General features: G+C 68.9%; 3 protein-coding genes across 3 annotated transcripts; 1 reads left to right on the top strand and 2 right to left on the bottom strand.

Moving 5' to 3' along the window:
* Positions 1 to 1,941: 1,941 nt before the first annotated feature.
* AURANDRAFT_67051 (hypothetical protein) lies at positions 1,942 to 10,468 on the bottom strand (the record flags this gene model as incomplete). The annotated part of the gene is made up of 3 exons (XM_009042414.1): positions 1,942 to 3,320; positions 3,488 to 9,487; positions 9,643 to 10,468. 3 exons carry the CDS (start codon positions 10,466 to 10,468, stop codon positions 1,942 to 1,944), a joined length of 8,205 nt encoding a protein of 2,734 aa, XP_009040662.1.
* A 312-nt stretch (positions 10,469 to 10,780) lies between these two features.
* On the top strand, positions 10,781 to 15,358 carry AURANDRAFT_67050 (hypothetical protein; the record flags this gene model as incomplete). The annotated part of the gene is made up of 4 exons (XM_009042499.1): positions 10,781 to 10,984; positions 11,061 to 12,829; positions 13,230 to 13,439; positions 14,698 to 15,358. The coding sequence occupies 4 exons, from the start codon at positions 10,781 to 10,783 to the stop codon at positions 15,356 to 15,358; spliced, it is 2,844 nt and encodes a 947-aa protein (XP_009040747.1).
* Positions 15,359 to 18,669: 3,311 nt separating this feature from the next.
* AURANDRAFT_67049 (hypothetical protein) lies at positions 18,670 to 27,706 on the bottom strand (the record flags this gene model as incomplete). The annotated part of the gene is made up of 4 exons (XM_009042413.1): positions 18,670 to 18,882; positions 20,363 to 25,501; positions 25,713 to 26,070; positions 26,280 to 27,706. The coding sequence occupies 4 exons, from the start codon at positions 27,704 to 27,706 to the stop codon at positions 18,670 to 18,672; spliced, it is 7,137 nt and encodes a 2,378-aa protein (XP_009040661.1).
* Positions 27,707 to 27,836: the final 130 nt, after the last annotated feature.

Genomic DNA, 27,836 nt, shown 5'->3' with positions numbered 1-27,836 from the left:
TTTGTCTTGGCTTGCATAGTTCAAGCGACGGGGTATCCACTGCAACTCGCAACCAGTGACAGAAGTTCAATCAAGACCTTAACCAGCTCTTGAACTAGTCTCCGCGCGTGTCCTAAGTACCCTATCCCGCCGGCGGGATATGTTATAAGATCGATTGTCTCGGGATCGGGCGGTGCGCTCCGGCCGCGGCGAGACGCAGCGCGGGACGGGCGGCGCGCGACGATCGGCGCCCAGCGTGGTACGACTGTAAGGTTACAAAGGGACGGTGCGCGGTCGATCGCTCGGGCTTCGGCGGCGAGACACGGCGCGGGGCGGGCGGCGGCGATCAGTCGGCGTAGATGGACGCGACGAGGTACTCGGGCTCGACGGAGCACTCCACGGGCACGCGCTTGCGGCCGATGAAGACGGTCATCCAGAGGATCGAGCAGGCGAGGTTGAACAAGGGGCGGCTTTTGAGGGGAACGGCGGCGAAGAGGACGAGCTGCGCCGGGATCCAAAAGGCCAGGGAGCTCGAGAAGACGTCGCGGAACTCTCCCACGTAGCGGCGGAACGTCTGCCGGAGGCACTTGCGCTCGCCGAGCGCCGCCGCGACGTAGTGCGCCGGGTAGGAGATGAGCGGGCCGTAGACGAGCAGATCCACGAGAAGCGACACCGGCGCCGCGCAGGCGCCGAAGGGCCCCGTGAGCGCGGGGAGCGCCCGTTTGTACCAGAAGAACTTCGCGATGCCTTGAAACGCCACGCCGTAGGCCGCGTGGACCAGCAGCCGCCTCCAGCAGAAGCCCGGCTCCTCGCAGGGCTCGAGCCAGGCCGGCGCCGTGTCCAGCGCCTGCGTCTGCAGGCCCGCGAGCTGGTCCCGCGCGTCGATGCCCAGCTGGACGCACCCGTTCAGAGCCGCGTTCGTGACGACGGGCGCCGCGAGCGCGTTGGTCACGACGGGCGCCGCCTCGCAGAGCGCGCTGGTCACGGCGGGCGCCGCCAGGGCCAGGCCCGTCAGGGTGAAGCCGCCGCGCGTCGTCAGAGCCTTCTTCGTGAAGCGGACGCCGCGGGGCCGCCGGACGGCCGCGGCCGCCGCGGTGCCCGCGAGGCGGCCCGGCCCGGACGCGACGGCCGGTGCGCAGAGCGCGAGGGCGACGGCGGCCCGCCGCGACACCGCGGGGGGCGCCGGGGGCTTCGCCTTCTTCTTCTTGCCGCTCTTCGGCGGCGCGGCCTTGGGTTTCGGCGTCGAGAGGTCGCCGGCGCTCGCGGCGACCGGCGCGGCCGCCGGCGCCGCCGCCGGCTGCGTGATGGGGTTCACGACGCCCGCGGCGATGGTGCCCCGGGCGCCGCGCGCCGCGCCCGTGCGCCAGGACCGGTAGTCGCGCCGGTACGCGGCCATGCGGCTTTGCAACGCGCCGACGTCGAGGTCGTGCGGCCGCCGGCACGTCGGGCACCGCTCGATGTTGAAGTGGGCGCACTTCTTCATGCAGCCCATGCAGAACGTATGATTGCAACCCAGAGTCACGCTCGAATCAAGGTCGACATCGGACAAGCAGACGACGCAGGTCGCCATGGTGAGTTCGGGAGTGAACAAGAAGTTCGGGGGCCGCCGGGGCGGCGCGGGAGCGGAGACCGGGCGCCGGCGGCGATCGCGGCGCAAAGGGCCGCTGTTTTGGCTGCTGCGAACCTCGAGGGATGCGGCGAGTGCGTACAAGATGATCAAGTTGTGATGTCTTGATCGGATTCGATGCTCTTGTCGCTCGGCAAAAAGTTGTCAAGGTGGTTCAATGTCAACGTCAACAGTCTGTGGCAATATGGCCAAGTATATGGCTTCCATGGGCAGCAACGGTGCCTAGCAGTAGCGGTAGCGACCTCTCCGGCAACACTAACAACGGCACCAACACCACCCACATCATCATCATCGCACCTCCACCCGATCCCGAGGCGATCGACCTTAGGCCGCGCCTAGTCCTCGTACTCCGACCCCGACTCGTCCTCCTCCTCCTCGTCGTCCTCGTCCTCGTCCTCGTCCTCGCCGAAGTGCTCGCCGACGTCGAGGCGGACGTCGTCCTCGGAGAGCTCGTCCTCGTCCTCGTAGGCCTCGTCCTCGTAGGCCTCGTCGTCGTAGGGCGTCGCGTAGTCCGACGGCTCGTCGTAGCCCGCGTAGGGGTCCTCCATGATGTCCTCGTCCTCGACGTCGTCGTAGTCGTCCGGGTAGGAGCGGAAGCCGTCGCCAAAGTACATGCCGTCCTCGTCGTAGTAGTCCTCGTCCTCGTCCTCGTAGGCGACGGGGTCGCCGACGAAGTCGCCCTGGAGGTCGTCGTAGTCCTCGTCCTCGCCCCCGAAGTCGAAGTCGCCGTCGAAGTCGCCCGCGAGCTCGTCGTCGTGCTCCGAGCCCTCGTCGTCGCTCTTCTCCCGGTCCTCCTTGTACTCCTCGTCGTCGCCCTCGACGTCGTCGGCGATCTCGTCCTCGAACTCGTCGTCGTCGTCGTCGTCGCCCTCGCCCGGCGCCTTCTTCTTGCGCTTCTTCAGGGGGCGGATGGGGTAGTAGTGCGCGATGACGTGCGCGAGGAAGTGGCGCGCGGAGATCTTGGAGATCTCGAGCTGGTGGAAGAAGCGCGGCTTCTCCAAAATCTCCTCCTCGAGGAAGTTCTTCGAGTCCGCCTCGGCCTGCCTCGACTCGACGATCTCGCGGTACTTGGCCGCCTTGTGGCAGCAGACGTGGCCGTCGGCGTCGGCGGACAGGAGGAAGTCGCCGGCGACGGCCATGGCCGTCACGGGCGCGCGGTGGACGACGCGCGCGTGCGAGTACTTTTGCGTCATCGCGGGCGCGCGGTGCGACCCCTGGCCCGCGGCGCCGAGCGCCTGGAACTGCGTGTTCCGCTCGTCGACGGGCTTCATCCAGGACACGATGGCCATGTCCGTGGCTGCCGAGAAGAGCACGCCGCCGGCCATGCAGAAGGACGTGATCGTCGACGAGTGGCAGTCCAATGTAAAAACGTAGTCGAGGCGCACGACCTCGCGGAGCATGGACGTCGCGCGGCCGTCGAGGCCGCCGCCCTTGCGCTTGAAGGCGTCGCCGGACTTGCCGTAGCCCAATCGTTCCAGCTCCTTGGCGGCCTGCTGGAGCGTGTCCATGTCCTCGGAGCCCGCGACGATCTTGAAGACGGCGATGCGGCCCGTCGCGCAGCCCGCGTAGACGCAGCGGTACTGGACGTCGAGGGCCGTCACGGGCTCGCGGCCCTCGAAGGCGAGCTTCTTGATCTTCGTCTCCCAGACGGCGCCCTGCATCCACTGCGACTTGAGCGAGAACGGGAGCACGCAGAGCGAGCCGTCGCCGAGGCCTGGGCAGGACAAGAGTGCGAAATTCCCAACTTCAAAGGCTCCTCTCTCGGCCGTTTTCCACTCGTTTCGGCTGATTTTTGGACGAGCGATCATCTCTCGGAACGGCCTCGAAGCGTGGGCGTTTGTTTCGGAACGCGCGCGCGCGGAACACTCACGTTGAAGCGACGTTGAATCACCCTTGTCCTGCCCTGGCCGAGGCCCGCGACGGCGTGGAGCCCCAGGTAGTCCTCGGGCACGCCGGGCTTCGTCGTGTTCAGGATCGCCAGGGACATGGCCTGGGCGCTGTAGGACACGGTCGCCGTCTGGAGCGCGTCCGTCGCGCGGAAGCGCCAGATCTTGATCGTGCCGTCCTCGGACACGGAGAAGACGTGGCGGTGCGCCACCACCAAGCGCGTCACGGCCGCCGCGTGGCCGAGCATGATGGACTCGCAGCGGAATTTGGTGCCCTTGAAGCCCCGCACCTTCTTGCCCTGGACCCAGCCCCGGATCTGCTCGCCCGCGGAGCTGAAGAAGCGCCGCCCGTCGGGCGTCATCGCGACGACCAGGCACGTGCCCAGGTCCTCCGTCATCTGCTGCGTCTTGTAGAAGGGCGAAAAGTGCCAGGGGTCCCGCGCCTCCTCCTTGCGCTCCTCCTCGCGCGCCGCCGCCCGCCAGTCGTCGCCGCCCTTCTTCTTCTTGTCCTTGCGCTTCTTCCACACCGTCACGTGGCGCCCGCCGTGCGCCGTGACGACGAGCTCGCCGTCCTTGCCGCCGACGGCGACGCAGGACACGGCGCGGTCCTTGCCCTCGGCGTGCTTCGTCGCCACGGGCAGCGTGCCCTCGTGCTTCATGGACCCCGCGAGCCAGGCCTTGCGCACGTGCTTGGACCGCTCGGCCTCGACGCGGTTCAGCAACGCCGCGAGGAACGTGACGTGGCGGTGGAGCTTCGGCCGCCGCTCCTGGAGCGACATGAGCAACCCCTTGGCCGCGAGGCGGTGCAGGACCTCCAGCTGCATCTGGGCCGAGAGGCGCTCCTCCTTGATGGACTTGATCAGGAGCCCGCACTCGAAGAACGACTCCTCGTCGAACTTCGAGAACTCGATCTGCTTCTGCCAGCGGTGGGCCTCGAGGGTCAGCGCCTGGCGCAGCCGGTAGCGGAAGACGTCGGGCCGCGCGCGCTGCATGAGCGCCAGATCCAGGACGGCCTGGGGCACGCGGTTGCCGTGCGAGTCCATCGCGCGCACCGCCGGCTCGCAGTAGCGGTTCACCGCCAGCCGCAGAATATCCAACTTCGCCTGGGCGTACTCGCGCCGTAACGTCAGCTCCACGTCGTCGGGCAAGGCCTGCAATTCCGGGAACATGACGACCTTGTGGACGGCCTTGAGCACGTGCGTGAACTCGAGGTAGCGCGGGAGCAAAGACGGCTGCCGCGCGGCGTCGTCGCCGTCCTTGCCCTCGGTCGTCGACCCGAGCTTGCCCCGACTATAGAAGGGCTTCTTCACCTCGTCCCAGCGCGCCTCCAAATCCGGCGTCCGCGACAGCACCTCGACCTCGAGCAGGAGCGGCATGGCCATGAGCACGCGCCGCGCGTGCCGGTCCGCCAACTGCTGCGGCGCGTCGCGGCTCAGCCCCAGCGGCGGGCTCAGGAGCCGCAGCAGCCGGCTCAGGTACTTCGTGCGGATGCGCCCGACGCCGAACTCGTCGAAATGCTGCCAGGCCTGGAGGAACTCGTCGACCTGCTGCATCGCGATCCACGGCTGCACGGGGCTCGTCGACTCGTACTTGTAGATGAAGATGAGCGTGCAGACGTTGAGGAAGAGGAAGCGCACGAGCAAAATGTAGGCGAACCAGAAGAGGCCCAGCAGCATGTGGTTCGACTCGGGCACGTCCTGCTTCATCGTGTCCTTGACCGCGACCCAGTTGTTCGACGTCGCCGCGATGAAGAGCGTGTTCATGGACTTGGAGATCGTCGAGAAGCGCACGCGCGTCACGTCCCAGTAGGACCCGAAGACGCGCGCCTCCGTGCCGTTGTCCGCGTGGTAGCGCTTCGAGATGTCCGTGTCGCCGAACGCGACCATGCCGATGACCGCGAACGCGAACGTGACGATGGTCATGAGCGCGACCATGGGCACCGTCGTGCCCAGGGCGCAGTTGAGCGCCTGCACGACCATGCGCAGCTCCACGAACTGGGGCACGATGAGGAACACCTGGGACGTGCGCATCGCGTAGATGCCGCGCTGGACCATCGTCTCGTCGAAGAACGGCATCTGCGTCCAGCCGTGGCTCATCTCCAGCGAGAAGTAGAGGGCCACGGGGATGAGCAGCACGAGGCGCATCTGCTCCGACGGCAAACTCAGGGTCGTGAACCAGCCGTAGACCAGGAACTTGGCCGCGAACTCGCCCAGCAGGATCGCGGAGACGACGTTGTCGATGGACCGCATCGTCCGCAGCTGGTGCGAGTTCGACGAGTCCTTGAGGTCCTTGCGCTGCTGCACCTTCGTCGAGAGGCGGATCTGGGACCCCGCCAAAATCCACCAGGCCCAGATATCCAGGAAGATGAGGCACGCGTAGACGACCTTGTAGTTCGGGTGGCGGAAGACGCGGAACATGAGCCGCGTGATCAGCAAATTGGACCGGGGCTCCTGGGGCTCCTGCGTGGCCTTGATGCAGCTCAGCTTGCTCTCGTAGACGGACCACTGGGCCTGCTTTAACGAGGCGAGCTTCCGCGTGCCCCGCGTCAATTGTAGATACGTGAACGTGCCGTAGATGACGCCGACGAAGAGGCACGTGATCAAAAACGACGAGCAGCCCGAGAGGATGAAGAAGATGACGGGCATGATCGTCGACGCCTGGGACTCGTGGTTGTAGAAGGGGCCGACGGTCTTCGCGTTGATCGTCTGGAGGATCAATTTGTGCCAGTCGTCGAACGTAAACATCAAAAACGCGCTCCGGATGGCCTCGAAGATGTTGTCGAAGTTGTACTCCGCGTTCTTGATGCCGAACCAGCCCGCGTAGGAGACGACGTCGCCGAACCTATTGTACTGGGGGAAGACCTGGTCGCGCTGCACGGAGCAGCCCCACGAGTTGTTCGCGAGCGGGCTGCTCCGCGGGTAGATGACGCGCTCCGGCGGCCAGCCCTTGTAGGAGTGCGTGAAGTTGGCCCAGACGGCGTCGTCGTCGCCCTCGGGCTCGTCGGGGTAGGCGTAGGCGCTGTCGTAGTACTGGAACTGCGGGTAGGGCCAGTGGCGGTACGACTTGCCGACGTGGCGGTCGCGGTCCGGCGAGAAGGGCTTCAGGAGCATGCCCTCGGGGTAGCGCGACGCCGAGCAGTAGTGGAGGTGGCCGCTGTAGAGCTGGAGCCCGACGATGGCGATGGTCGACCAGACGAAGGCGCCCAGGAGCCCCACGGCCGTGAGACCCTTCGACGAGTTCTCGAGCGCGCTCAGGATGGACATGACCGCGGGCGACGACCGCGCGAGCTTCTTCAGGGGGCGGATGATGCGGATCATGCGGAAGATGGCGAAGGGCGACAGCGAGGGCACGACCAGAGAGATGAGCGAGATGGCCGTGATCGTCGTGTCGAGCACGTTCATCGGATCGGACATGAACGACAGGAACCCCTCCGCGATGGTCATCACCAAAAACTCGGCGACGAAGACGACGCGGCAGCACGTGTTGATCAACGCCAGCAGCCAGTTCTCCGGCAGCGACACGAGCGTCGCGATGTTCGACTTGTCCTTGTCGCGCGCGTCCAAGTGCGTGTTCCGGTACTGGTAGAAGAGGGCTAACACGTAGACGGAGACCATGATCGTCGCGAAGACGAGATTCGTGAAGATCTCGCTGTAGGCGAGCCACTTGATGAACTTGCGGGGCTGCTTCTCCGGGTTGAAGATCATGTAGGACCGCTCGTTCGACATGAACCGCTGCCACGGCGTCAGCGGCGGCTCCGGGTCCGGCGCGAGGGAGATGTTGCCCTTGCCGCCGCCACTGCCCGTGGCATCACTATCAAACGCGGACCGCGACGCCGAGTACCAGCGCAGGAAGTTGAAGCGCAGGATCATGTGCATCAAGCCCCGCTCGAACTTGAAGATGGACACCATCGTCGTCTGCGCGGACTGCTTGATCACCAGGATCGAGTCGCGCTCGACCTGGTCGAAGATGACGGCGATGAGCATGGACAGGATCGCGTAGCGGCCCACGACGAACAATAAAATGAAGTAGATGGCCGTCACGGCGCCGCACGCGTCCATCGTCGCGTACATGATCTGGTTCCAGCCGTCCGCGGAAATAATGACAAAATTCGTCACGAAGGCCATGGTGAAGGTGTCGAAATTCAGGCGCCCCTTCTTCTCCCACTGCTCGCTGTAGTCGTTGAGCGCGTAGACCTCGCCGCCGAAGAACTGCATCGACACGATGGACCCCATGTAGACGCAGAGGAAGAGCAGGCCCAGCACGTTGACGACCCAGATCGCCGACGACGCGATGATGCCCATCAAGCGCGCGAAGTCGAGCTGGGACGCGCTCATGGACTTCTTGCGGTGGATCTTCGACACCGTCGCCATGCGGAGCACGCGCGCGATGCGGAACATGCGCACGACGCGCAGCAGCGAGAAGGTGGACCCCCCGCCGATGAGGCCCGCGGCGACGACGTCCATGAGCGACAGCACGCCCAGAAAGAAGTCGAAGCAGTTGTACGCGTCGTAGAAGTAGCCCGTGACGCCGAGCGCCGTCATCTTGATGCAGATCTCGAAGGCGAAGATGCCCACGAAGACCTCGTTGGCGACGTCGAGGGCGTGCTGGAGCTTCTTCATGTGGCGCTCGTCGGAGTGGAGCGGCTCGATGGCCATGCAGAGCAGGTTCAGGAAGATGCACAGGTAGATGAACGTGTTGAAGTAGCCCGTCTCCGGGCGCACGATGGACCGCAGGCTGTCGAAGAACTGGCCCCGGGGCACGCCCGGGAGATTCTCCAGGGGGTCCGACTCCTCGACGGCGTTGAGGTTCAGCGTCGCGCCCGCGTGGCCCTCGACGTAGGCCTTGACCGCGACGATGTCCTCCTCCTCCGCGGCGAGGATGTCGATCATGTGCTCCTCGAACTGGGTCATGGTCAGCATCTCGTCGCCCATGAACTGGGCCTTGGCCTCGTAGGCGATGCGGTTCTCCTCCTCGCGGATCGCCTTGCGCAGGTTGAAGCTCATGACCGCGGGGAAGAGGTTGATGAGGCAGATGTTCACGAAGCCGACGACGCCGTAGAAGAAGGGCCAGGTGTACTTGCCGACGCAGAGCTGGATGCTCCACATGGCGTCGTTCCAGTTCTCCATGTTCATGATGTCGAAGATCGTGAGGAGCGACCAGAACGTCTTGTCGAAGCGGAGGTACCAGACCGCGGAGATGTGGCGCGGCGCGATGTCGCCCATGAAGCCGTGGCGCAGCTCGCCGATCTTGCCCTTGTAGTCGTTCTGGCAGTTGTGCTCCGTGACGCCGTCGGGGTAGTTGACGCACGCCTCGTAGAAGTTCGACGGGAAGCGGCCGCTGTCGACGAACGTCTGCTTGCAGATCGTCGCGTTGTTCTCGTAGGGCTCGAAGACGCGGTTCGCCTGGCGGATGTCCTCGCCGCAGTTGGCGACGTCGTAGCGCAGGGAGATGTCCGCGTGCTGGGGCTCCGTGAGGTCCATGAGCCCCGCGTTCCGCGTGAGGTAGATGCCGCCGAGGCGCAGCTTCGGCTGGTAGATCTGGCCCGTGTCCGGGTCCGTCTGCTCTATCGTCGCGAGCTTCAGGTCGACGCAGTACTCGGCGATGTGCTTCACGGACCCGTCCTTGTTCTCGTAGTTCCACGACGACGGCGCGTAGTCCGTGCCGTTGAAGACGTAGTCGAGCGGGTTGCCGAAGAAGTCGGCGGGGATGTCCGGCTCCTCGCCCAGGAACGTCGACCGGATGTTGCGCGGGTCGCCGTAGCGCCGGAAGAAGTCGTCGCGGATGTTCCGGTCGCACTCCGTGTCCGGGTCGTCGCTGTAGCACGACGGGCACTTGTAGCACGTGTCGCAGTCGCCGCAGAAGGACGAGAAGTAGGGGAACTCCGTGTAGTGGGGGACGAGGTCGCGGCGGTAGTCCTGGTAGAAGCCCGAGATCGACTTCCAGTAGTTGCCCGAGAGCCAGCGGTCGCGCGCCTCCGTGAACTTCCAGCCCGCGCCTGGGCAGCAAAAGGGTGATTCAACGTCGCTTCAACGTGAGTGTTCCGCGCGCGCGCGTTCCGGAAAAAGCATCTACGCTTCGAGACCGTTCCGAGAGATGATCGCTCGTCCAAAAATCAGCCGAAACGAGTGGAAAACGGCCGAGATATGAGACTTTGAAGTTGGGAAATTCGCACCCTTTTGCTGCCCTGGCCGCCGCTCAACATATAGGAGTAGCGCTCGTAGTTCCGGTCGCTGTCGAAGTAGTTGGCGTGCGTCACGTTGAGCGGGTTGCCCCAGGGCAGGTTGCGCTGGACGACGAAGCAGGACACGGGCGTCTCCTGCCACTGCTCCATGGTACACGTGCCGCTGTAGGGGTACGCGAGATTCGCGTGCGGGTTCCCGTAGAAGAGGCCCCGCAGGGGGTCGTAGTAGGGGTCCGGCAGGCACCGGTAGTCCATGGCGTCCCGGAAGTACATCGTCGCGACGACCGCGAAGACGAAGACGGCCATCGCCGTGAGCACCATGATCGCGAGGAGCAGGTGGAACGAGCCGAAGAGCGACCCCACGAGCAGGCGCATCTCCGGGAACTTGCGCAGCGACTTCAGCGGCCGCAGCACGCGCATCATGCGCAGCGCCGAGATGTCGCCCATGGCCGCGAGCTTGTTGCCCTTGCGGCCGAAGATGTACGGGCACTCCGTCGTCATCGACAGCGTGCCCTGGCACACGACCACGAAGTCGAGCTGGTTCCACGTGTCCCGGAAGTAGGCGAACCCGTAGGCGACGAACTTGATGATGAACTCGAAGAGGAAGACGACGTTGAGGAAAAAGTCCGCCAGACAGAAGAAGTCGCCGGGGTCCGTCGCGTTGTTGACGATCTTCGGCGGGAAGGCCATGATGACGCAGTTGAACATGATCGCCAGCAGGATGAACGTGTCCAGCTCCTGCGAGTCCGCCAGGCGCCGGATGCGCGACTTGCGGCCCCGCGTCAGCTGCGCCATGGTCTAGCGGGGCAGCCCCCCGGGGCGAAGCTTTTTAGGCGCGATGCGTCGGGCCGCTAAGCTCGCTCGGCGGGTGCCCGCCGTGGCGCGCGCGCTCGGCGGGTGCCCGCGCGTTCACGTGCGATTTCCGCGGCGGAAGCGAGCGTCGGCCGGTGGAGCCCGCGCGCCGCACGCGGAGGCGGCCCAGTCTTTTTATAGACCTCGGTGACGGAGCCCGCGATTTCGATGATTTTTGTTTCCCTTGCAGTGAACCTGCACGGCAACCTCCGGAGTTTTACACGGGCTGCGATGGCTGGCGCCATGGAGAAGGCCATGCAGGCGGACTACGAGGCCCTCCAGCAGTCCATGCCGCTCTACGAGGCGCTCACGCTGTACCGACGCGGCGCCGCGCGGCCGACGATCGAGTGGCTGCCCTACCTCCCCCAGCACATGCCCGAGCGCGTCTCGGGCCTCGAGCGCGCCATCGAGCGGCTCGCGACGGAGACCTTGGACGAGGCGACGACGGCGACGCTCAGCGTCCTGTGACCGTGACAATTTTCGAGAGATTTGGGGTGGGAAAACAATGAGAAATCGTCACCGTCATGCTTGGTAGGCGAGTCTCTTCCGGCGCGTCTACGAGGGCATCTCGCGGCCCCTGCTGAACAAGGAGGACTGGACGCGCAACGTCGCGCGCGCGTCGTCGCGCGCGCACGGGAAGCGCGTCCGCGTCGTCGGCCTCGGCACGGGCCTGCCGGCCGTCGCGGCGGCGCGGGCCCGGGCCCGCGAGGTCGTCTGGACCGACGACGTCGAGGCCTTCCGCGCCGTCGCCGTGGAGATGGCCGAGGAGAACGGCGTCGGCGAGCGCGTGTCCGTGCAGCCGGACAAGAACGTCGCGAAGAAGTACGACGTCTTCGTCACGGAGCGCGTCTTCGACGACTGCTACAACCTCTTCTCCCCCTGCGTGTTCCGCGTCGGGCGCCTCGCGCGGTCGCGGAGCGCCCTCGTGCTGCCGTGCCTCGCGGAGGTCTGGGCCATGCCCGTCGAGGCGACGCTGCCCGAGGTCGGCGGCGTCGACCTCCGCGCCTTGGACGCGCGGCGCGTCGACGCGGCGTCGGGCTTCGCGAGCCGCTGCAAGCGGCGGCCCCTGGGCGAGGGCGTGTCCTTCACGGTGGACTTCGGCGCCGACGAGACCAAGGAGATGTGGGTCACGCTGAAGATGCCCCTGGCGACGGCGGGCCGGTGGAACGCGGTCCAGGTCTGGGCCGACGTCTGGTTCGACACGGAGAACTGGGTCTCCTTCCGGCCGCGGGCGCTCGAGGGGCCGGGCACGGGCCTCGCCAAGTGCGGCGACCAGCTCGGGACGCTGCTCTACTACGCGGCGGGCGAGCACAAGGTCACGCGGAAGAACGTCGTCACCGCGCGGTTCTGCCTCTGCCCGCGCGACGGCGCGCTGCGGCTCATCGAGACCTACGTGAGCGACGTCGCGACGCCGAGCCGGCCCTACGGGGGCCACGGCGCGTCCTTCCCCGGCTGGCACCTGCCCATGCTCGAGTGCGAGCGCCGCAACAAGGCGTTCGTGGAGGCGGTGCAGCGCGTCGTCCGGCGGCGCAAGGAGAAGGACTGCGTCGTCCTCGACGTCGGCGCGGGCACGGGCGTGCTGGCCCTCGTGGCGAAGAAGGCGAACCCGCGGGCGACGGTCGTCGCCGTCGAGGCCGACGGCGACATGGCGGACGTCGCGCGCGCGACGCTGGCGACGAACGGCGACGCGGCCCACGAGGTCAAGCTCGTCCACGCGCACTCGGCCGCGTGCCTCGTGGGCACGCAGATCCCCAAGAAGGCCGACGTCGTCATCGCCGAGGTCTTCGATTCGGGCCTGCTGGGGGAGAAGTGCCTGGAGACGCTCTCGGACGTCGGGCGGAGGCTCGCCAACAAGGGCGCGGACTTCATCCCGCGGGCGGCGACGCTCTGGCTCCTCCTGCTCGACGCCGTGCCCCGGGCGTCGACGGGCTTCTCGCTCGACGGGCTGGACAAGATCCCGCGCTTCGCGCTGACGCGCGACGCGACGCCCCTGAACGTGGACCTCTGCAAGGCGCGGAGCCTCGCGACGCACAAGCGGCTCCACCCGCCGGTGCGCATCTTCGACTTCGACTTCGCCAACGTCGGCGAGCTGACGCGGACGAAGGACCACGCCCTGAGCTTCACGGAGGAGGGCTGCTGCAACGGCTTCGCGCTCTACTTCGACCTCGACCTCGACGGCGAGACGCTGAGCACGGCGCCGGACGGGCCGCCGACGTGCTGGTTCCAGAGCCTGCGCTACTTCAGGGAGCCCATCAACGTCAAGCCGGGCACGACGGCGACGCTCCGCGCGGCGCACGCGGCGTCGTCCGTCGCGGCGGAGGTCGTCGACGTCGTCCCGCCCATCCCCGAGGGGCTCTCCGCGGACGCGCCCGACGGCGCCGACGCGGACGCGATACCGCCGCCGCCGGGGGAGAGCCCCTTAGGAGAGCCCAAATAGGGCCGCGGCGACCAGGGCGAGGGCGGGGAGGGCCGCCGCGCGGCCCGCGGAGATCGTCGCGTCGTCGTAGCACGCGTTGACCGCGTCGGCCGCGGGGAGCTCTTGTTCGGTGATGAAGTGGAACTTGCAGGTCGCCTACCAGGCACGTCGGTGACGGTTTTTCGTGGTTTTCCCCGTCAAAATCTCTCGAAATGGTCACGGCCGCAGGACGCTGCGGGTCGCCCGCTTGTCGTCGTTGGTCAGGGAGAAGAAGTAGCCCGCGGGGAGGTCGTACATGCAGCGGCCGTCGTATGTGTTCATCCGGTCGAGCGAGATCTCGGACTGGGACCAGGGCTCGGCGCCGGCGCGCAGCACGCAGGCGCCCGTGCCGCCGATCGTGAACATCTCGACGGCGCCGGCGACGACGTTGGAAAAGTCCAGCGAGAAGTCGTCGAAGCCGAAGATCTCGTTCCGCGTCTCCGCGATCTCGTCGACGAGGTAGAGCGTGTAGGACGTGCCCGGCGCCGCCTCGCCGATGGAGCAGGTGCGCACGGTCACCGCCGTCCCCTCCGCGGGGTCGATGGGGAAGTCGAGCGTCATGAACGCGTCGTCGTCGGTGAATGTGACTGGTACTGGCAGCCCGAGCAGCCCGTCGTCGTCCAGGACGGGTCCACGCGGTCGCAGGTCGCGCCCGCGTCGACGCGCGCCGCGGCGTAGGTGCCCCCCGTCGCGGAAAAGTAGGCGCGCGTCGCCGCGGCGCCCCAGGACCCGTCGAGGTTGTAGCCGACGCACGAATCCTCGGCGACGTCCGCGGTCGACTCCTCCCTCATGAGCCAGTCGCCCAGGTTGTCTTCGCAGCCTGCGCGGGGGCGGGATCGGGGACGGGCGTCGGTGGTGGGACGCGGCGCGCGCGCCGTCGGGCGCGTCGACGAAGGAGTAGGAATACGACTCGAAGTAGTCGTCGTCGTCGATGAACGAGGGCAAAAAGCCGTCCGCGGCCAGTGCCGGCGTCGCGTCGTCGTCGTAGCAGGGCACGGCCGCCTCGCAGGTCGAGTCCGCCAGGGCCGCAAAGCCGAAGCGCTCGATTAGGTAGGGCGCCTCCGCGTCCAAGACGCACAGGCCCCGGCAGCCCGCGTCGTGCACGATGAGTAACGTCGCGCCGTCGCCGCAGCTGAGGCACGCGTGCCACATGTCGTAATCGTCGGGCTGCGTGCCGTAGCCGCAGGTCGCGCAGGGCTGCGCGGCGCCGTGCAGGTCGTCCCAGTCGAGGGTCTGGTCGTCGTAGTCGTCGTCGTCGACGGTGCCGTCGAAGCAGCCGCTGCTGTGCCGGCCGAGGCCGTCGGCGCAGATCGCGGCGACGTCGTCGTTGACCGTCACCCATTTGCCGACGCGCGACGGGGCGTCTCTCGTCGCTTTCTTGCCGACGGCGTCGCTCGCGGCGTAGGCTGCCTCGTGGACGTCCGCGTCGTTGACCGTCACCCACTTGCCGACGCGCGAGGCGGCGTCTCTCGTCGCTTTCTTGCCGACGGCGTCGCTCGCGGCGTAGGCTGCCTCGTGGACGTCCGCGGCATTGGCCGCGGCTGCTAGGCAGAACAACACGAGGGCAGCCCGCATTGGCTCGGCAACTCTCTTCCGTTAATGACTGCACCTTACCCATCTCACAACGTTGCAGTTCTCTCACTGCGTATGCGCCGTCGAGCTCGCCTAGTCGCGCTTTGCAGCCGCACGCCTGCATGCGCCTAGTGCTCGTGCTCAGCTGCGTCGCCGCCCTGCGCGCCCCGCTGCCGTCGCCCGTGCGGCGCGCGGCGCTGCGGTCCAGCCGCGGCGCGACACCAACGACACCGACGCCCGCGCCGCTCCCGATGCGCGCCTTCGAGGCCGTCGGCGAGTCGACGCGCTTCGCCGTGTCCGGCGCCGTCGCGACGACGCTCCTCGCGCGGCGCGACGCGGAGACGCTGCTCTGGGTCCTCGGAGCGATTCTCGCCGCCGTCTGCAACAAGGTGCTGAAACGGATCATCAAGGAGGAGCGGCCCACGGAAGGCGACGACGGCGGCATGCCGTCGAGCCACGCGTGTTCCGTGCTCCACCTCGGCGTCGGCGCGGTCCTGCGCTTCCCCATGCCGCCCGGCCTGCCGGCGGCGCTCGCGGCCTACGGCCTCGTCTCGCTGGCCTGGCGCGTCCACGCGCGCTACCACACGACGGCCCAGGTCGTCGTCGGCGCCGCGTTCGGCGCGGCGACGGCCGTGTTGTTTCGCGCGGCGTCCCTGCGCCTCGAGCCCGCGCTGCCCGCGACGATCCCGCTGCCCTGGATCCTCTCGGTCTACGGCGTCGGCGCGGTGGTCGTCGGATCTTTGGAGCGGAGCAAGTGGCTCAAGAAGCTCGCGTGCGAGCGGAAGAAGGGCGCGAAGGATGCGTAATGCTCGTGGCTGGGTACGGCAACGAGGGGGCAACGTCTCATGCTTGAGGCCATCTTGCCTCTCGGTCCTGGCCCTGCGGTGACGCCGATCGTCGACGCCGCGCGTCGCGTCGCGCCGGAGCCATGTCCGCCGTCAAGGGCGCGTCCCTGGAGATGGCGGACCTGAAAGGCGACATGTCGAAGATGCAGATCGGCCTCGGCGCCGCGCTGAGCCAGGCGGCGGGCGAGGCCCACGCCGAGACGAGCGCCGCGGGGAGCCTCGCGCGGCGGCGGCGGCGCTTCGCGGTCATGGCCGTGCTCGGCGCCATCTCGCTGACGTTCCTCGCGGGCGTGAGCTCGCTGCGGCCGCGGCCGCCGCGGTCCGACGAGTACGCGAGCGACTGGCCGCTGCGCGAGGAGATCGTCGCCGCGACGGCGCGCGCGGGCGACGCGCTGCTGCCCGTCGCCGTCGCGCGGTCCGAGGTCGTGATGGACGGCGGCGTGCCCTTCGTCGTGTTGCTGGGCGACGCGGCGCGGAAGAGGGCGGCGGCGGCCGCCGCGGCCGACGACCCGTTCTCGCGCGACGCGCTGCGGAGCCACCCGGAGCTGCTCGTCCGGGAGACGGTCTTCGGCGACTACGCGCTCGTCCTGAACAAGTTCCCGGCCCTGCCGCACCACGCGCTGCTCATCACGAAGAACTTCTCGCCCCAGGCCTGGCGCCTCACGAAGCGGGACCTCGGCGCGCTCCACCGGTCCGCCGCGGCCGCGGACGCGTTGGGTTTCTACAACAGCGACGCCGTCGCCGGCGCGTCCCAGCCCCACCGCCACTTCCAGCTCGTCTTCAACGACGCCTTCGCCGACGTCCTGGGCGCCGGCGCATTGGCCGCGCCGCCGATCCAGGCGGCCGTCGACGCGCTCGGGAGCGAGCACTTCCTCTGGTCGACGAAGGCGCCCTTCGTGCCGCGCATCCGGCGCCTCGGCGCCCTCGCCGGCGTCGCCCACGGCCTCGTGCAGCTGCCGCGGCGCGCGACCTTCCCCGTCGACTTCGCCACGGACGGCGACTTCGACGACGCGCTGTTGCGCGCCTACGCGCACCTGCTGCGGGACCTCGACCTCTTCGAGCAGCCGCCCTACAACCTGCTCCTGTCGAAGTCCTGGCTCCTCGTCGTCAAGCGCCGGTCCCGCGACGGCGCGGGCGTCGACGTCAACGCGCTCGGCTACGCGGGGTGCCTGCTCGCGCGCGACGAATCTTCCTTCGCGCGCGTCGCCGCGGCGCCCCGCGCCGCGCTGGCCGCGGCGGCCGTGCCCAGCACCGGCTATTAATTTCTCTGTTTTAGTAGGACCCGCGCCGCGACGACCCCCGCGCGGGGCCCGAGTACGAGTGGCGCTTCTTCCGCGACTGGCGGACGTCGCTCCCCGGCGGCGGCGTCGGCGGCTCCTCGCTCAGGATGTTCGCGGAGGAGTGGCGATGGCCCCGCGCCGCGCGCTCCTGCTTGAGCTTCGTGAAGGCCTCGAGCCACCGGTTCGGCTTCTCCGCGGCGGGCGCGGGCTTGGGCTCCCGCTTCGCCAAAGCGTCGTCCGCGACGACGCGCGCGGCGCACGATACGGCGTCGACGAGGCCCCGGGCCCGCGCGCAGTCGAAGTCGTTGAAGGCGCCGACCTCGACGATGCGCGTCGTGCGCCGCTCGCCCTGGTCGCTCGCGCGGCCCGCGACGTGGAGCACCTCGCCCTCGCCGTCCTCCTTGCTGTGGTTGAAGAACTTGTTCGTGAAGAGCAGCACCCCCAGCTTCGTCCAGGGCTCGTCGTCGCAGGCCAGCCCCGTCGACGCCACGCGGTCCACGGCGACGGGGACGGCGAGGATCGTCTTCGTGCGGTAGCCCGTCGCCAGGTCGTCCGCGAGCGGCGGCGGGCACTCGTCGGAGTCGTAGACGTCGTCGACGCGGATCGTCTCCCAGTCCGACGCCGCCTCGCGCACGATGGACTCGGACCAGGCCGACGCGCGGTCCCCGTCGTCGATGGCCGCGTCGCCGACGACGTCGCGCCGCGACGCCGCGTCCCACGCGTAGACGAGGTCGCTGCCCGAGTATTTGTAGAAGCAGCAGCGGTCGACGCCCATCTCGACCTTGGCCACGGAGAGGACCGCGCCCAGCAGCCGGTCGAGGTGGAGCATCTTCGCGTCGACGTCGTCGTCGTCGATCGCGGCCTCGAGGGGCCGCGACGCGGCCGCGGCGGCCTTCCGGAACGCGGCGCGCCGCTCCGACTCGGGCGTGCGCCGGATCTGCCGCCGCGACGCGCCCGGCGACATGGGGTCCACGAATTCGACGTGGTCGTTGCGGTAGGCCTCGTGCGCGCCGTGGCCGTTGCCGTCGCTGCCGTCGAGCGAAAGCACGGGGTCGTCGCGGTCCGCCCACGGCGGCCGCGGGTACGCGCCGAAGTCGTCGCCGTAGGTCGCCGCGCTCCGCTTCAGCTTCTCGACGACCTTCTTCGCGCGCAGCTTCAGGCCCATGGCCGCCAGCGCGCCCGGGTCGTCCATGCCCAGCGGGAGCGGCCGCGGCCGCGCGGGCTGCCGCGCCGGCGGCGAGCTGCCCAGGTCGATGTGGCTGCTCGACCGCGTGCGGTCGCTCGACTTGCGCAGGCGCCGTTTCGCCTCCGACGCGGCGGCGTCCTCGTCCTTCGCCTCCGCGGGCGTCAGCGAGCTGCGCCGCTTCTCCTCGATCTTCTCGAGCAGCGTCTCGAGGCTGCCCATGCCCTCCGTGGACATCGCGCGCTTCGCCGACGCCGGCGACAGGATCTCCTTCATCTCCGCCTGCGCCGCGGCGTCGTCGGCGTCCGCGATCATCGCGCCGGAGGACCGACCGCGCCTCGAGGGCGGTGGCGTCCGACAACGCAGCAGAGGAAGGGCAGTGTAAAGCCAATTATGAATGGAGGGTCGATGATGTCGCGACGAACTGTGCATCCCCTTCAATAACTTGGTCAACTCAGAGTGGTGCTCTTTTGGTGCACTTTTGAAACCGGTGCGTCTCACACACACTGCGAGCATGTCTTGGCCGCTCGTGCGGTACAACACTGTGTACAAGCTGGAAGAGATCTCCGTCATCGGCACCATCATCCAGGTGCAGACCACGCTGAAAAAGAAACAGCGCAGCAAGTGGGAACGCGCGATCGAACCGAACGTGAGAATCGAGTATATCTACGAGGGCGTGCGGCTGCGCAGCGTCCTTCGCACAACACGCGTTCGCGCGTAGATCGTGCGATTTAGGCGACTTTCAAAGACTGGGTCTGGGACACTGATCTCTTCCTCGCGGACTCGGGCGGCGCGTTCCGCCTCGCGGACTACGAAGCGCTGCAGGCGCTGCAGCCGCGAAGCCGCGCTCCACCACCGCGGTTCGTCGAACGCGCCGAGGAGCCGTGCAGCGTCTGCAAGGGCGAGACCGCGAGCTGCAGCGAGACCGTGCTCATCTGCGACACGGCGAAGTGCGGAACGGAGACGCACCTGCGCTGCGCCGGCCTCGACGCCGTGCCCGAGGGCGACTGGTTCTGCGACGCCTGCTCCGCCAAAAATTGGAAGCGCAAGGCGTCGGGCGCGCCCGCGAAGCCGAAGCGGCCGCGGCTGACGGAGACGGCGGCCGCGGCGCCGAAGCACGCGAGCCCCGTCGTCTTGTCGCCAGCGGTCGTCTCGGCGGAGGTTTACGCTGCCTTCGCCGACGACGAGACGCTGCGCTGCCTCGTGCGGCAGCGGCGGCGCGTCGGGTCCAAGGCCGTGCGCGCGCGCGTCGCGGTGCAGCTCGGCGTCGACGAGGAGCTGCTCAAGGCCAAGGCGCTCAAGGCCGCGCTGCGCGACGCGTCGGCGCGCGCCGAGACGGCGACGCGCGCGGAGCTGCAAGCGCAGCCGCGGAAGCGGCGCAAGCGCGAGGTCGCCGCGGCCGCGGCCGCGCCGGCGCCGCCCGCGCCGGTCGCCTCGGTCGAGCCGTCGTCCGACGAGGACGAGCTCGTTTCGCCCATGCGCTCGCGGTCGACGGTCGGCCGAGGCGCGATCCACGAGAAGCTCGTCCCCGTGACGCCCGACGCCGCGCCGCTCGACTCGCTCCAGCGCCTCGCGCGGCCGCCCGCGTTGATCGACGTCACGGGGGGCGACGCGGACCCGAGCGAGGCCGACCCGGCGGAGGCCGCGGAGCCGGCGGAGGTCGAGGAGCCGGCGGAGGCCGAGGCGGAGGTCGAGGAGCCGGCGGAGGCCGCGGAGCCGGCCGCGCAGCCGGAGATGCGAGACCCGGCCGCGGCCGTCGCGGCCCTCGAGGCGTCGCTGCTGCGCGCGCTGCCGGAGCGCCGGGCCGCGTCGTTCGGGTGCGCGAGCGTCCGGAGGGGCCGCGTCTCGGAGCTCACGGAGCGCCGCGAGCCGCTGGTGCGCGAGCTCGCGGCATTCTATCGGCGTTTTCGGCCCCGGGGCCCCGGGTCCCGCCCCGGCACTGGAACCATCACGAGCATCTGGGTCAATCGGACCGACGATCCGCTGGGCCTCCACCGCGACGCGTCCAACTCGGGCCTCTCGTCCATCATGGCCTTCGGCGACTTCGCGTCCGGCGGCGAGCTCGAGATCGACGATGTCGGCGCGATCGACATCCGCCCCTTCCGCCGCGACGCCGCGGACCCGCTCTACGACTTCGACGCCGTCACGCGCGCGCACCGGCCCATGCCCTGGGACGGCGGGTCGCGCTGGACCGTGACCTTCTACTGCGTCCGGTCGCCGCGCCTCGACGCCGAGGACCGCGCCTACCTCGCGTCGCTCGGATTCCCGCTGCCGCGGGCCGAGGACGAGATCCGCGCGCGCGCCGCGGACATCGAGGCGCGCCACACGCGCGAATCGGACCGCAAGCTCCAGGAGGCCGCGGCGCTCCGGGCCCGCGTCGCCGCGCTCGAGCGCGAGGCGGCGGCGCTCCGGGCCTCCTAAAACTAAATTTCAAGTTACGAGTTAACGCACCCCCAGGGCTCAGGACTTCTTCTTGCCGCGGCGCGGGCGCCCGCGGCGCACGGAGGACCGGTTGTGCGCCGGCACGAGCATCTCGCGCTGCGCGGACTCGGCGAGGTTCGACGCGGGCGGCACGGGCCGCGGCAGGCCGAGCTTGAAGAAGCGGTCCCGGAGGTCCTTGCGGAACTTCTCCGTCTCCGCGACGTGGTCCCGGTCGACGTCCTTCTTCGACGTCGCGTACCAGAGGCTCAGGTGGCCGATGGTCGGCACGCCCGCGTGGTTCTGGCCGTCGTAGGTCGCGCCGTCCCAGGACGCGGGCAGCGTCCAGCCCGGCACGGGCTCGCGGTCCTGGCGCGGCACGAAGACGGGGTCCTTGAAGTTCTCGCCGTGGTCGTGGACGTTGCACCGCGCGAGCACGCCGACCATGCGCCGCTCGTCGGGGTAGCGTAGGTCGAGGTCGTAGAGGTCGTCGACGTGGAGCGGGTCGCAGACGTTGAGGCACCCGAGGCGCCGCACGAGCCGCTTCCACGTCTCGTCGCCCAGGTTGCAGGGCGTCGCGCGGCACATGGTGCGGAAGTGCTCGACGTCGTCGACCTTGTTCACGAGGCAGGCGATGACCTCCTCGCGGTAGACGACCACGTGGTGCGTCCGCGTGTCGTCGCCGCCGTCGCCGCCCGCCGCGTCGCCCGATTTCGCCGTGGGCGCCATGGGCGTCGCGCCGCGCGCGTGGACCTTGGGCATGACCGGCGCGGCCTTGGCGTGGCCCTCGCGCGCGAGCTGCAGGAACCGGTGCTCGCGGATGCCGTTCGCCGGGAACAGCGCGGCGACGAGCGCCAGTTGGCGGCTGCTCATGGTCTCGTTGCCGAAGCGGCACCGCAGCTCGCTCAGCAGCTGGGGCAGCGACGGCGGCGGCACGGGCACGTCGTCGGCGCGCGCGCGCTCGACGAAGTGCCACTCGTCGCGCAGGGTTAAAGTCGTCGCCGCGCTCAGCGAGTTGCCGCCCGCGAACGCGAGCTCGCTGTGCATGCGGTAGGACTCGATGCCCCGCGCGTCGCCCTCGCCGCAGGTCGACATGGACCTGAAGCCCGTCGCCTGGGACCCGTCGTCGCCGTCGCCGCCGTCGTCGCTGTCGTACTCGTCGTCGTCGTCGAAGTCGCTGTCGAACATGTCGCTCTCGTCGCTCTCGTCGCTCTCGGCCGCGGCCTCGAAGGCCTCGCCCGGGTTCGCCGCGCGCGCGGCGCGCTCGAGGCACTCCTCGATGCGCGTCTCCGTCATCGACGGCTTGAAGTTGACGTGGCAGTCGTAGAAGTCGTAGACCGCGCGCGTCTCGACGCCCGGGAACTGGTGCGGGAACTCGGGCGCGAGGTCCGTCTCCACGGACGACTGGTGCACGAGGTGGGAGCTCTTCAGGCGGAGCTTCAGCGGCGCCAGGATGCGCTGCTGGACGATGATGAGCGCCGCGTGGCTCGGCGGGATCGCGGGCTTGATCGCGGCGCCGTGCTGGATGAGGGGCAGCGTCGCGCCGAGCCACGTGCGCACGGCCGTCGCGTTCGCGTGCCACTCGTTGGCGGCGTCGGCGCTCCGGTCCGGGCCCGCCGGGTTCTTGCGCGTCGACACGAGGACCTTGCGGCCGCCGCGCGACAGGACGCGGACCTTGACGACGTGGACGACGCGGACGACCGTCGTCGAGTCCTTGACCATGAGGCAGGCCTCCTTCTTGGAGATGGCGTTCCAGAGCGCCTCGACGGCGCCCGCCGTCCAGCCGCCGACGATCGTCGCGCCGACGCGCTCGTCGAGCACGGCCTTGAGCCGCGCGGCCGGCGACTCGTCGTCCTCGGAGCTCAGGGACTCGTCGTTCGAGTCGTCGTCGTCGTCGTCGTCGTCGTCGTCGTCGCCGCCCCGCGACATGGTCGTGATGGCGCCCAGGTCGCCGAAGAGCGCGCCCTTGTCCATGGTCGGCGCGCGGGCCATGGCCAGCTCCTCGAGCTGCGTCGCGCGCGTCTTCGGCTTTTGCGGCTGCTGGACGACCGTGGCCCGGGGCTTGTCGAGGGCGGACATGACCTCCGTGAAGCGCCCCCGCTTGCCGCCCGTGCGCGGGTCCGCCGCGGGCTCGACGAGGCCGAGCTGGTGGTTCCGCAGGAATTCGGCCTTGGCGCCCGACACGGGCGCGAGGTCCGCGACGCCGCGCGGCTCGCGCATGAAGCGGTTGATGGACGCGAGGATGAGGGCGATGTTCGTCGAGTTGTTCTTGGCCATCATCTGCTGGGGCGTCTGCTGCGCCTTCTTGGGCAGGTCCACGAAGGCCATGACGTTGTTGCGGTCGTGCGCGTTGATGTAGACGTCGCGGTGCGAGTCGAGCGTCGCGGGCTCGTCGTTGAAGAAGCGGCCGTCGATGACGGCGGCGCGCGCCCGATAGAAGGTGTTGACGAGGTCCGCGGGCTGGCCCAGGCCGATGTTCGTGCGGTGGCGCCGCCGCTTGTCCGCCGGGTCGCCGGCCTTGTCGCCGGCGCCCTTCGGCGGCTCGTCGTTCGCCGGGTCGAGGTAGAGGTGCGCCTGCTTGTCGCTGAGCGTGATGCACTTGAGCGGGAGGCCGCACTCGTCGAGCGTGCGCTCGAACTCGGCGTCGGTCATGACCTTGGACCCCTGCTCCACGGGGAGGATGGAGCTGTAGTCGAACTCGAACGTGCCGCGGGGCTTCTCCGCGAGGACGACGTTCGCGAAGAAGTCGTCGCCGATGGCGCCGCAGAGGGGCTTGCGCCCGTAGGTCGCGTTGCGGAAGGCGCCGACGCCGTAGCGCTGGGCCGTGCCCTCGGTGAAGTAGAGGCTCTTGCAGATCTTCCGCGCGTTCCGCGGGTCGATCGACTCCTCCGCGAAGCCGCCGATGAAGGGCGCGCCCTCCGGGCCGCTGTCGCCGAGGCTCGTGCGGCAGGCGCCGCGCACGAAGACGCGCTCCTTGAAGCTGTGGGCCGCGAGGCGCATGGCGCAGACGCGGTCCTTCTCCCGCGCGAGGTCCAGCACGTAGTGGCCGTTGAAGCTGTTGAACAACGGCGGCAAAAAGTTCCCGAGCTTGCGGTGGAGCTCGCGCCGCTGCTTGAGCGACAGGTTCGCGTCGACGAGCGCCTCGACGCAGTTGTTGTCGATGACGCGCGGGAGGAGCATCTCGAAGAGCGCGACGACGTTCATGTTGCCGTCCTCGACTCTCACGCCGCCCGCGAGCTCCTGGATGAGCTCCTGCACCTGGCGGCAGAGGAAGCGGTGGTCCATGGTCAGGGCGCGGATCACGTCGAGGTGCTCCATGCCGTGGTTCTCGCGGATGAAGCGCAACAGCTCGTCCATGCCCTCCCGCGTCAGCAACTCGAGCTGCGAGCTCAGGCGCGGCACGAGCTTCACCTCGACGCGCAGGCAGCCCTCCGCGGGGAGCTGGTACTTGACCTGGCACTCCGCGCGCTGGCTCAGGTCGACGACGGCGTGGGCCTCGAGCGCCTCGATGGCCTCCTCGCGCGCGTACTGCGCGAACGGCGCGTCGGAGCCGTCGACGGGCACGGGCAGCCGCCGCTTGGAGTCCTCGGCCTTGCCCATGACCTTGAGCATCTTCATGAGGCGCATGGCCTTGTTCTTCGCCTTCTCCACCTTCGCGGCCCGCAGCTGGCGGGCCTTGCGCAGCTCCTGGAACTGCGCCAAGCCCGGCATCGCGAACGCGTGCGACTCGCGGCGGTGGAACGCGCCGTGGTCCTCCTCCGCGAGGTCCAGGAACTCCTTGGCCGCGTCCTCGGCGGGCTCGGCGCCGACCTTGGGCGGGATGCCGTTGAGGCCCCACTGGGGCGCGGGCCGCAGCGCGCCGAGCTTCAGCGGCCGGAACGAGTCCTCGGCGCGGCTCTCGACGGGCGCCTCGCTGTAGGACACGCGCGCGAGCCGCACGCCCGGCCGCCGGGCGCACAATTCAAAAATCTCGTCGGCGACGGCGCGGTGGTAGGGCTTCGCCAGCTCGAGCTGGTAGTAGCCCTTGGGCATCTCCGGGTCGAAGGGCGCGCGGTCGACGTCGCGCGGCGGCACCTTTTGGAGGAATTCCTGGGCCTTGCGCTCCAGGGTCTCCGCCGCCGTCTCCGTGCGCTCCTGCGTCGTCTTCTCCAGCACCTCGTAGGGGATGCCCACGCTGTACGCGAGCGCCGCGGCGCGGAGCGGCTCGCTGTCGCCCTCGCCGACCTCCATCGCGTTTGCGTCGGGCTCGCCGTAGAGCTCCTGCTTGTGGCGCTGGTGGAAGCAGCCCTCGAGGCTAATTCGCGGCTTGTTCATGAAGAAGTTGAAGGACCGCGCGATGGCGCGCACGCCGTCGAAGCCCAGCGGGTTCGTGTCGAGCACGAGCGCGCGGAGATTCGTGTTCTCGCGGAGCGCGTGGCTGAAGACGACGGCGGCCTTGGGGCCCACGTTGTTGCCCGACACGTCGAGGTGCTCGAGGATGTCGTTGAACTTGAGCGCCGCGGCGATCTGCTGCGCGCCGCTGTCCTCGAGCGCGTTGAACGCGAGCGACAAAAACGTGAGGCCGTCGTTGCCCGCGAGCGCGTCGCCCAGCAGCGCCGCGTCGCGGCCGCTGATGCGGTTCCAGGACAGGTCCAGGTGCGTGAGCGTCGTGTTGCGCACGAGCATGGCGCCGAGCTCGAGGCAGCCCGAGCCCTGCTGCTGCGCCCTTTTGGCCTGCTCCGTGAGCCCCGCGACGAGCGACGCCTGCTCCTTCGCCTTGGCGAGGTCGCCGAAGCCGCCGCCGCCGGAGTCGCGCAGGCGCCGGCTCGAGAACTCGTTGCGCTCCTTGGCCACGAGGCGGCTCTCGGACACGGAGCCGCGCCGCGACGACCCGCGCGCCGCGAGGACCGGTTTCCCGGCGATGGGCGTGGCCTTGACCTTGACCATCTTCGTCGCGTAGCCCGACGCGCCGTAGAGCTCGTTGGCGCCGCCGATGCCGTTGCCCCGGAGATCCAGCGTGCGCAGCGTCCGGTTCGTCTTCACGGAGTCCATGACGGACGCGAGCTCCGAATCGTCGAAGTCCGCGTGCGCCACCCTGAGTTCCACCAAACCGCAGACCTTGCGCTTGATGAAGCTCGACAGCTGGGCCGCGGACCGCCAGTCCAGATCGTTCTGCGAGAGGTCCAGCGTCTTGAGCTTGGGCCCCATCTTCTCGAGCGCGCGGAAGAGCGGGCCGATCGTGACCTGCGCGGAACTCGAATCCTCGACCCGACTTCAATGTGAGCGTATGCGACAATTTCGACGCAAGTTCTTTTGCCGTGCTTCGAGGACTCTACGAGAGCGATCAATTCCTTCAAAAACCAGCCGAATCGACTTCGGTTTGACCGAGCTCGAGAGGTTTGAAGTTTGGCCGGAATAAACCGAACCAGCGGTCGATTTCCGCGCCGATCGCGACGTCCGTCCACCGGTTGTCCGCTAAAAGCAGCTCCCCGAGCTCCGGCAGCTTGGGCAGGACCTTGACGAGCACCTCGCCGACGCCGTCGCCGAGGCCCCGGTGGCTCAGGTTCAGCGTCGTCGTGAGGTCCCGCCGCAGGAGCACGCATTCCGGCGGCAGGTCGCGCATGCGCACCAATTCGATGAGGAACTGGTGCCGCGGGCTCGCCGGGTCCGCGAAGATGCCCGGGTCCCGGTCGTCGTCGTCGTCGGAGTCGTCGAGCTCCGGGACGTAGTCCACGGGGCCCACCATCTTGAGTTCGTCGAGCGACGTCACCATCGCCGCCTGCTTCGACAACGCGCGGAACGCCGCGGCGAACCTGCGCGGAACTCACATCTTCAAGCCGACTTCAATATGCGCGTCATCGAAACGGTTCACCGCCTCTTCGGCCGTGCTTCGAGAACTCGCTGAGAGCCATCGATTCATCCAAAAATCAGCCAAATCGACGTCGATGTGACCGAGCTCGAGAATGTCAAAGTTTGGTCGGGACGTGCCGAACCGGCGGTTGATGTCCACGCCGCGGCGAACCTCGCGCGCGCGTCGTCGCCGAAGTACTTGGCCTCCTCGTCCTTGGACAGGTTCGCCACGGACGGCGTCTCCGACAGGGCCTCGCCCTCGGGCGGCGCGTCGACGAGCGACGCGGCCGTCGGCAGGCTCTCGGCCTCGAACGACGGCTCCGCGGTGCCGGGCGCGGGCGCGATCTCGGACGACGCCGCCTCGTCGGCCTCGGCGTCCCGGGCGATCTGCGCGAGGCCCATGACGCGCCCGAGGCTCGACGTGGCGAGCGAGCGCCGCTCCGCGGCCGCGTCGACGGGCGCCGCGACGGAGAAGCTGCCCAAAAACGCGACGGCGCACTTCTTCGACCGCGCGCCGGGCCGGCCCCGCTTGCCGTAGAGCGTGCGCATGTTCGCGTCCTGCGTGCGCTGCTTCAGGTAGGGCGGCGGGTACTCGTCCATCTCCATGTCGTCGAGGTAGTCAAAGTCCTCGCGCCGGTCCGTCTTCTGCAGCAGAGGCGCGAGCCGCGCCTCGGACCACGACTCCTGGAAGAGGCCCTCCTCGCCGGTCATGACCGTCGCGCCGTCGAAGGTGCGGTCGTCGCTGGCGAGGCTCGCGCCGCCGGGCGAGGAGGGCTCGCCGAAGGAGCGAGCGCGCGCGCGGCCCGCGGCCGGCGAGCCCGGCGGCGGCGCCGTCGACGGCCGCGCGCTCGCCGACCGCAGCAGCGACGAGCCGCCCAGACTCCGCGCGCGCTGCGACGCGCCGTCGCGGTCGAGCATGGCCCGGCGCGGCGACGCGCGCAGCTCCTCCTCGACGTGGAGCTTCTTCTTCGGCTCGTGCTTCGCGTCCTTGGCGAGCTTCATGCGCTGGATCTTGTCGATGAAGCCGATTTTTCCTTCTTGGAGCGACGCGTGCTTGACGATCTCCTTGCGGTTGCGCCGCACGCCGACCTCGAACTCCTTGCGCGAGCTCTCGAGGTCCAGCGTCATGACGGTGCTCAGCGACTGGACGTACTCGAGCTGCGCGTCGAGCAGCGCCTCGGCCTCGTCGTCCTCGACGGCCTCCGCCGAGGCGAGGGACCAGGAGCTCTCCTCGAACTCGCGGCCCTTGGCCGCGTTGGCGAGCTTCTCCTTCTGGTAGCGGATCGTGTCGCGCGACGCGCGCTTCTGGTGGTGGCTCGCCTTGCCGACGTGGATGGCGCCCCGGCTGCTCGCCGCGACGTGCTCGTAGGACCGCGACGCCTTGCGGATGTTGCGCAGCGCCTTGCGGCCCGCGGGCTCGGGCGCCTGCCGGACGACGCTGCGCCGGTTCGTCGGCGCCTCGCTGCCCGTCGACAGGTCGTCGCGCCCGAGCTGCGAGCTCCGCCGCCGACCCGCGAGGTTCGCGCTCGTCTTCGACCGCACGCTCGCGCGCTGGTCCAGGTGGCCCTCCTCGATGAGGTCCGCGAGGTCCGACAGCATGACGGCGGATTAGGGCTGCCTCATCGTGCTTCGCGCTGGCGTTGGAGAGGTAGATGCTGCAGGGCTTGCTTCTAATGTTGAACTAAAGCGCTTATCACTGGCAGGCGCTCCTCCCGGGCGCGACCGCGTG

Source organism: Aureococcus anophagefferens (assembly GCF_000186865.1).
Source record: "Aureococcus anophagefferens unplaced genomic scaffold AURANscaffold_31, whole genome shotgun sequence".
Lineage (NCBI taxonomy): Eukaryota > Pelagophyceae > Pelagomonadales > Pelagomonadaceae > Aureococcus > Aureococcus anophagefferens.
Note: the sequence above shows the minus strand (reverse complement) of the source record. Positions and strands in the feature narration are given on the sequence as shown.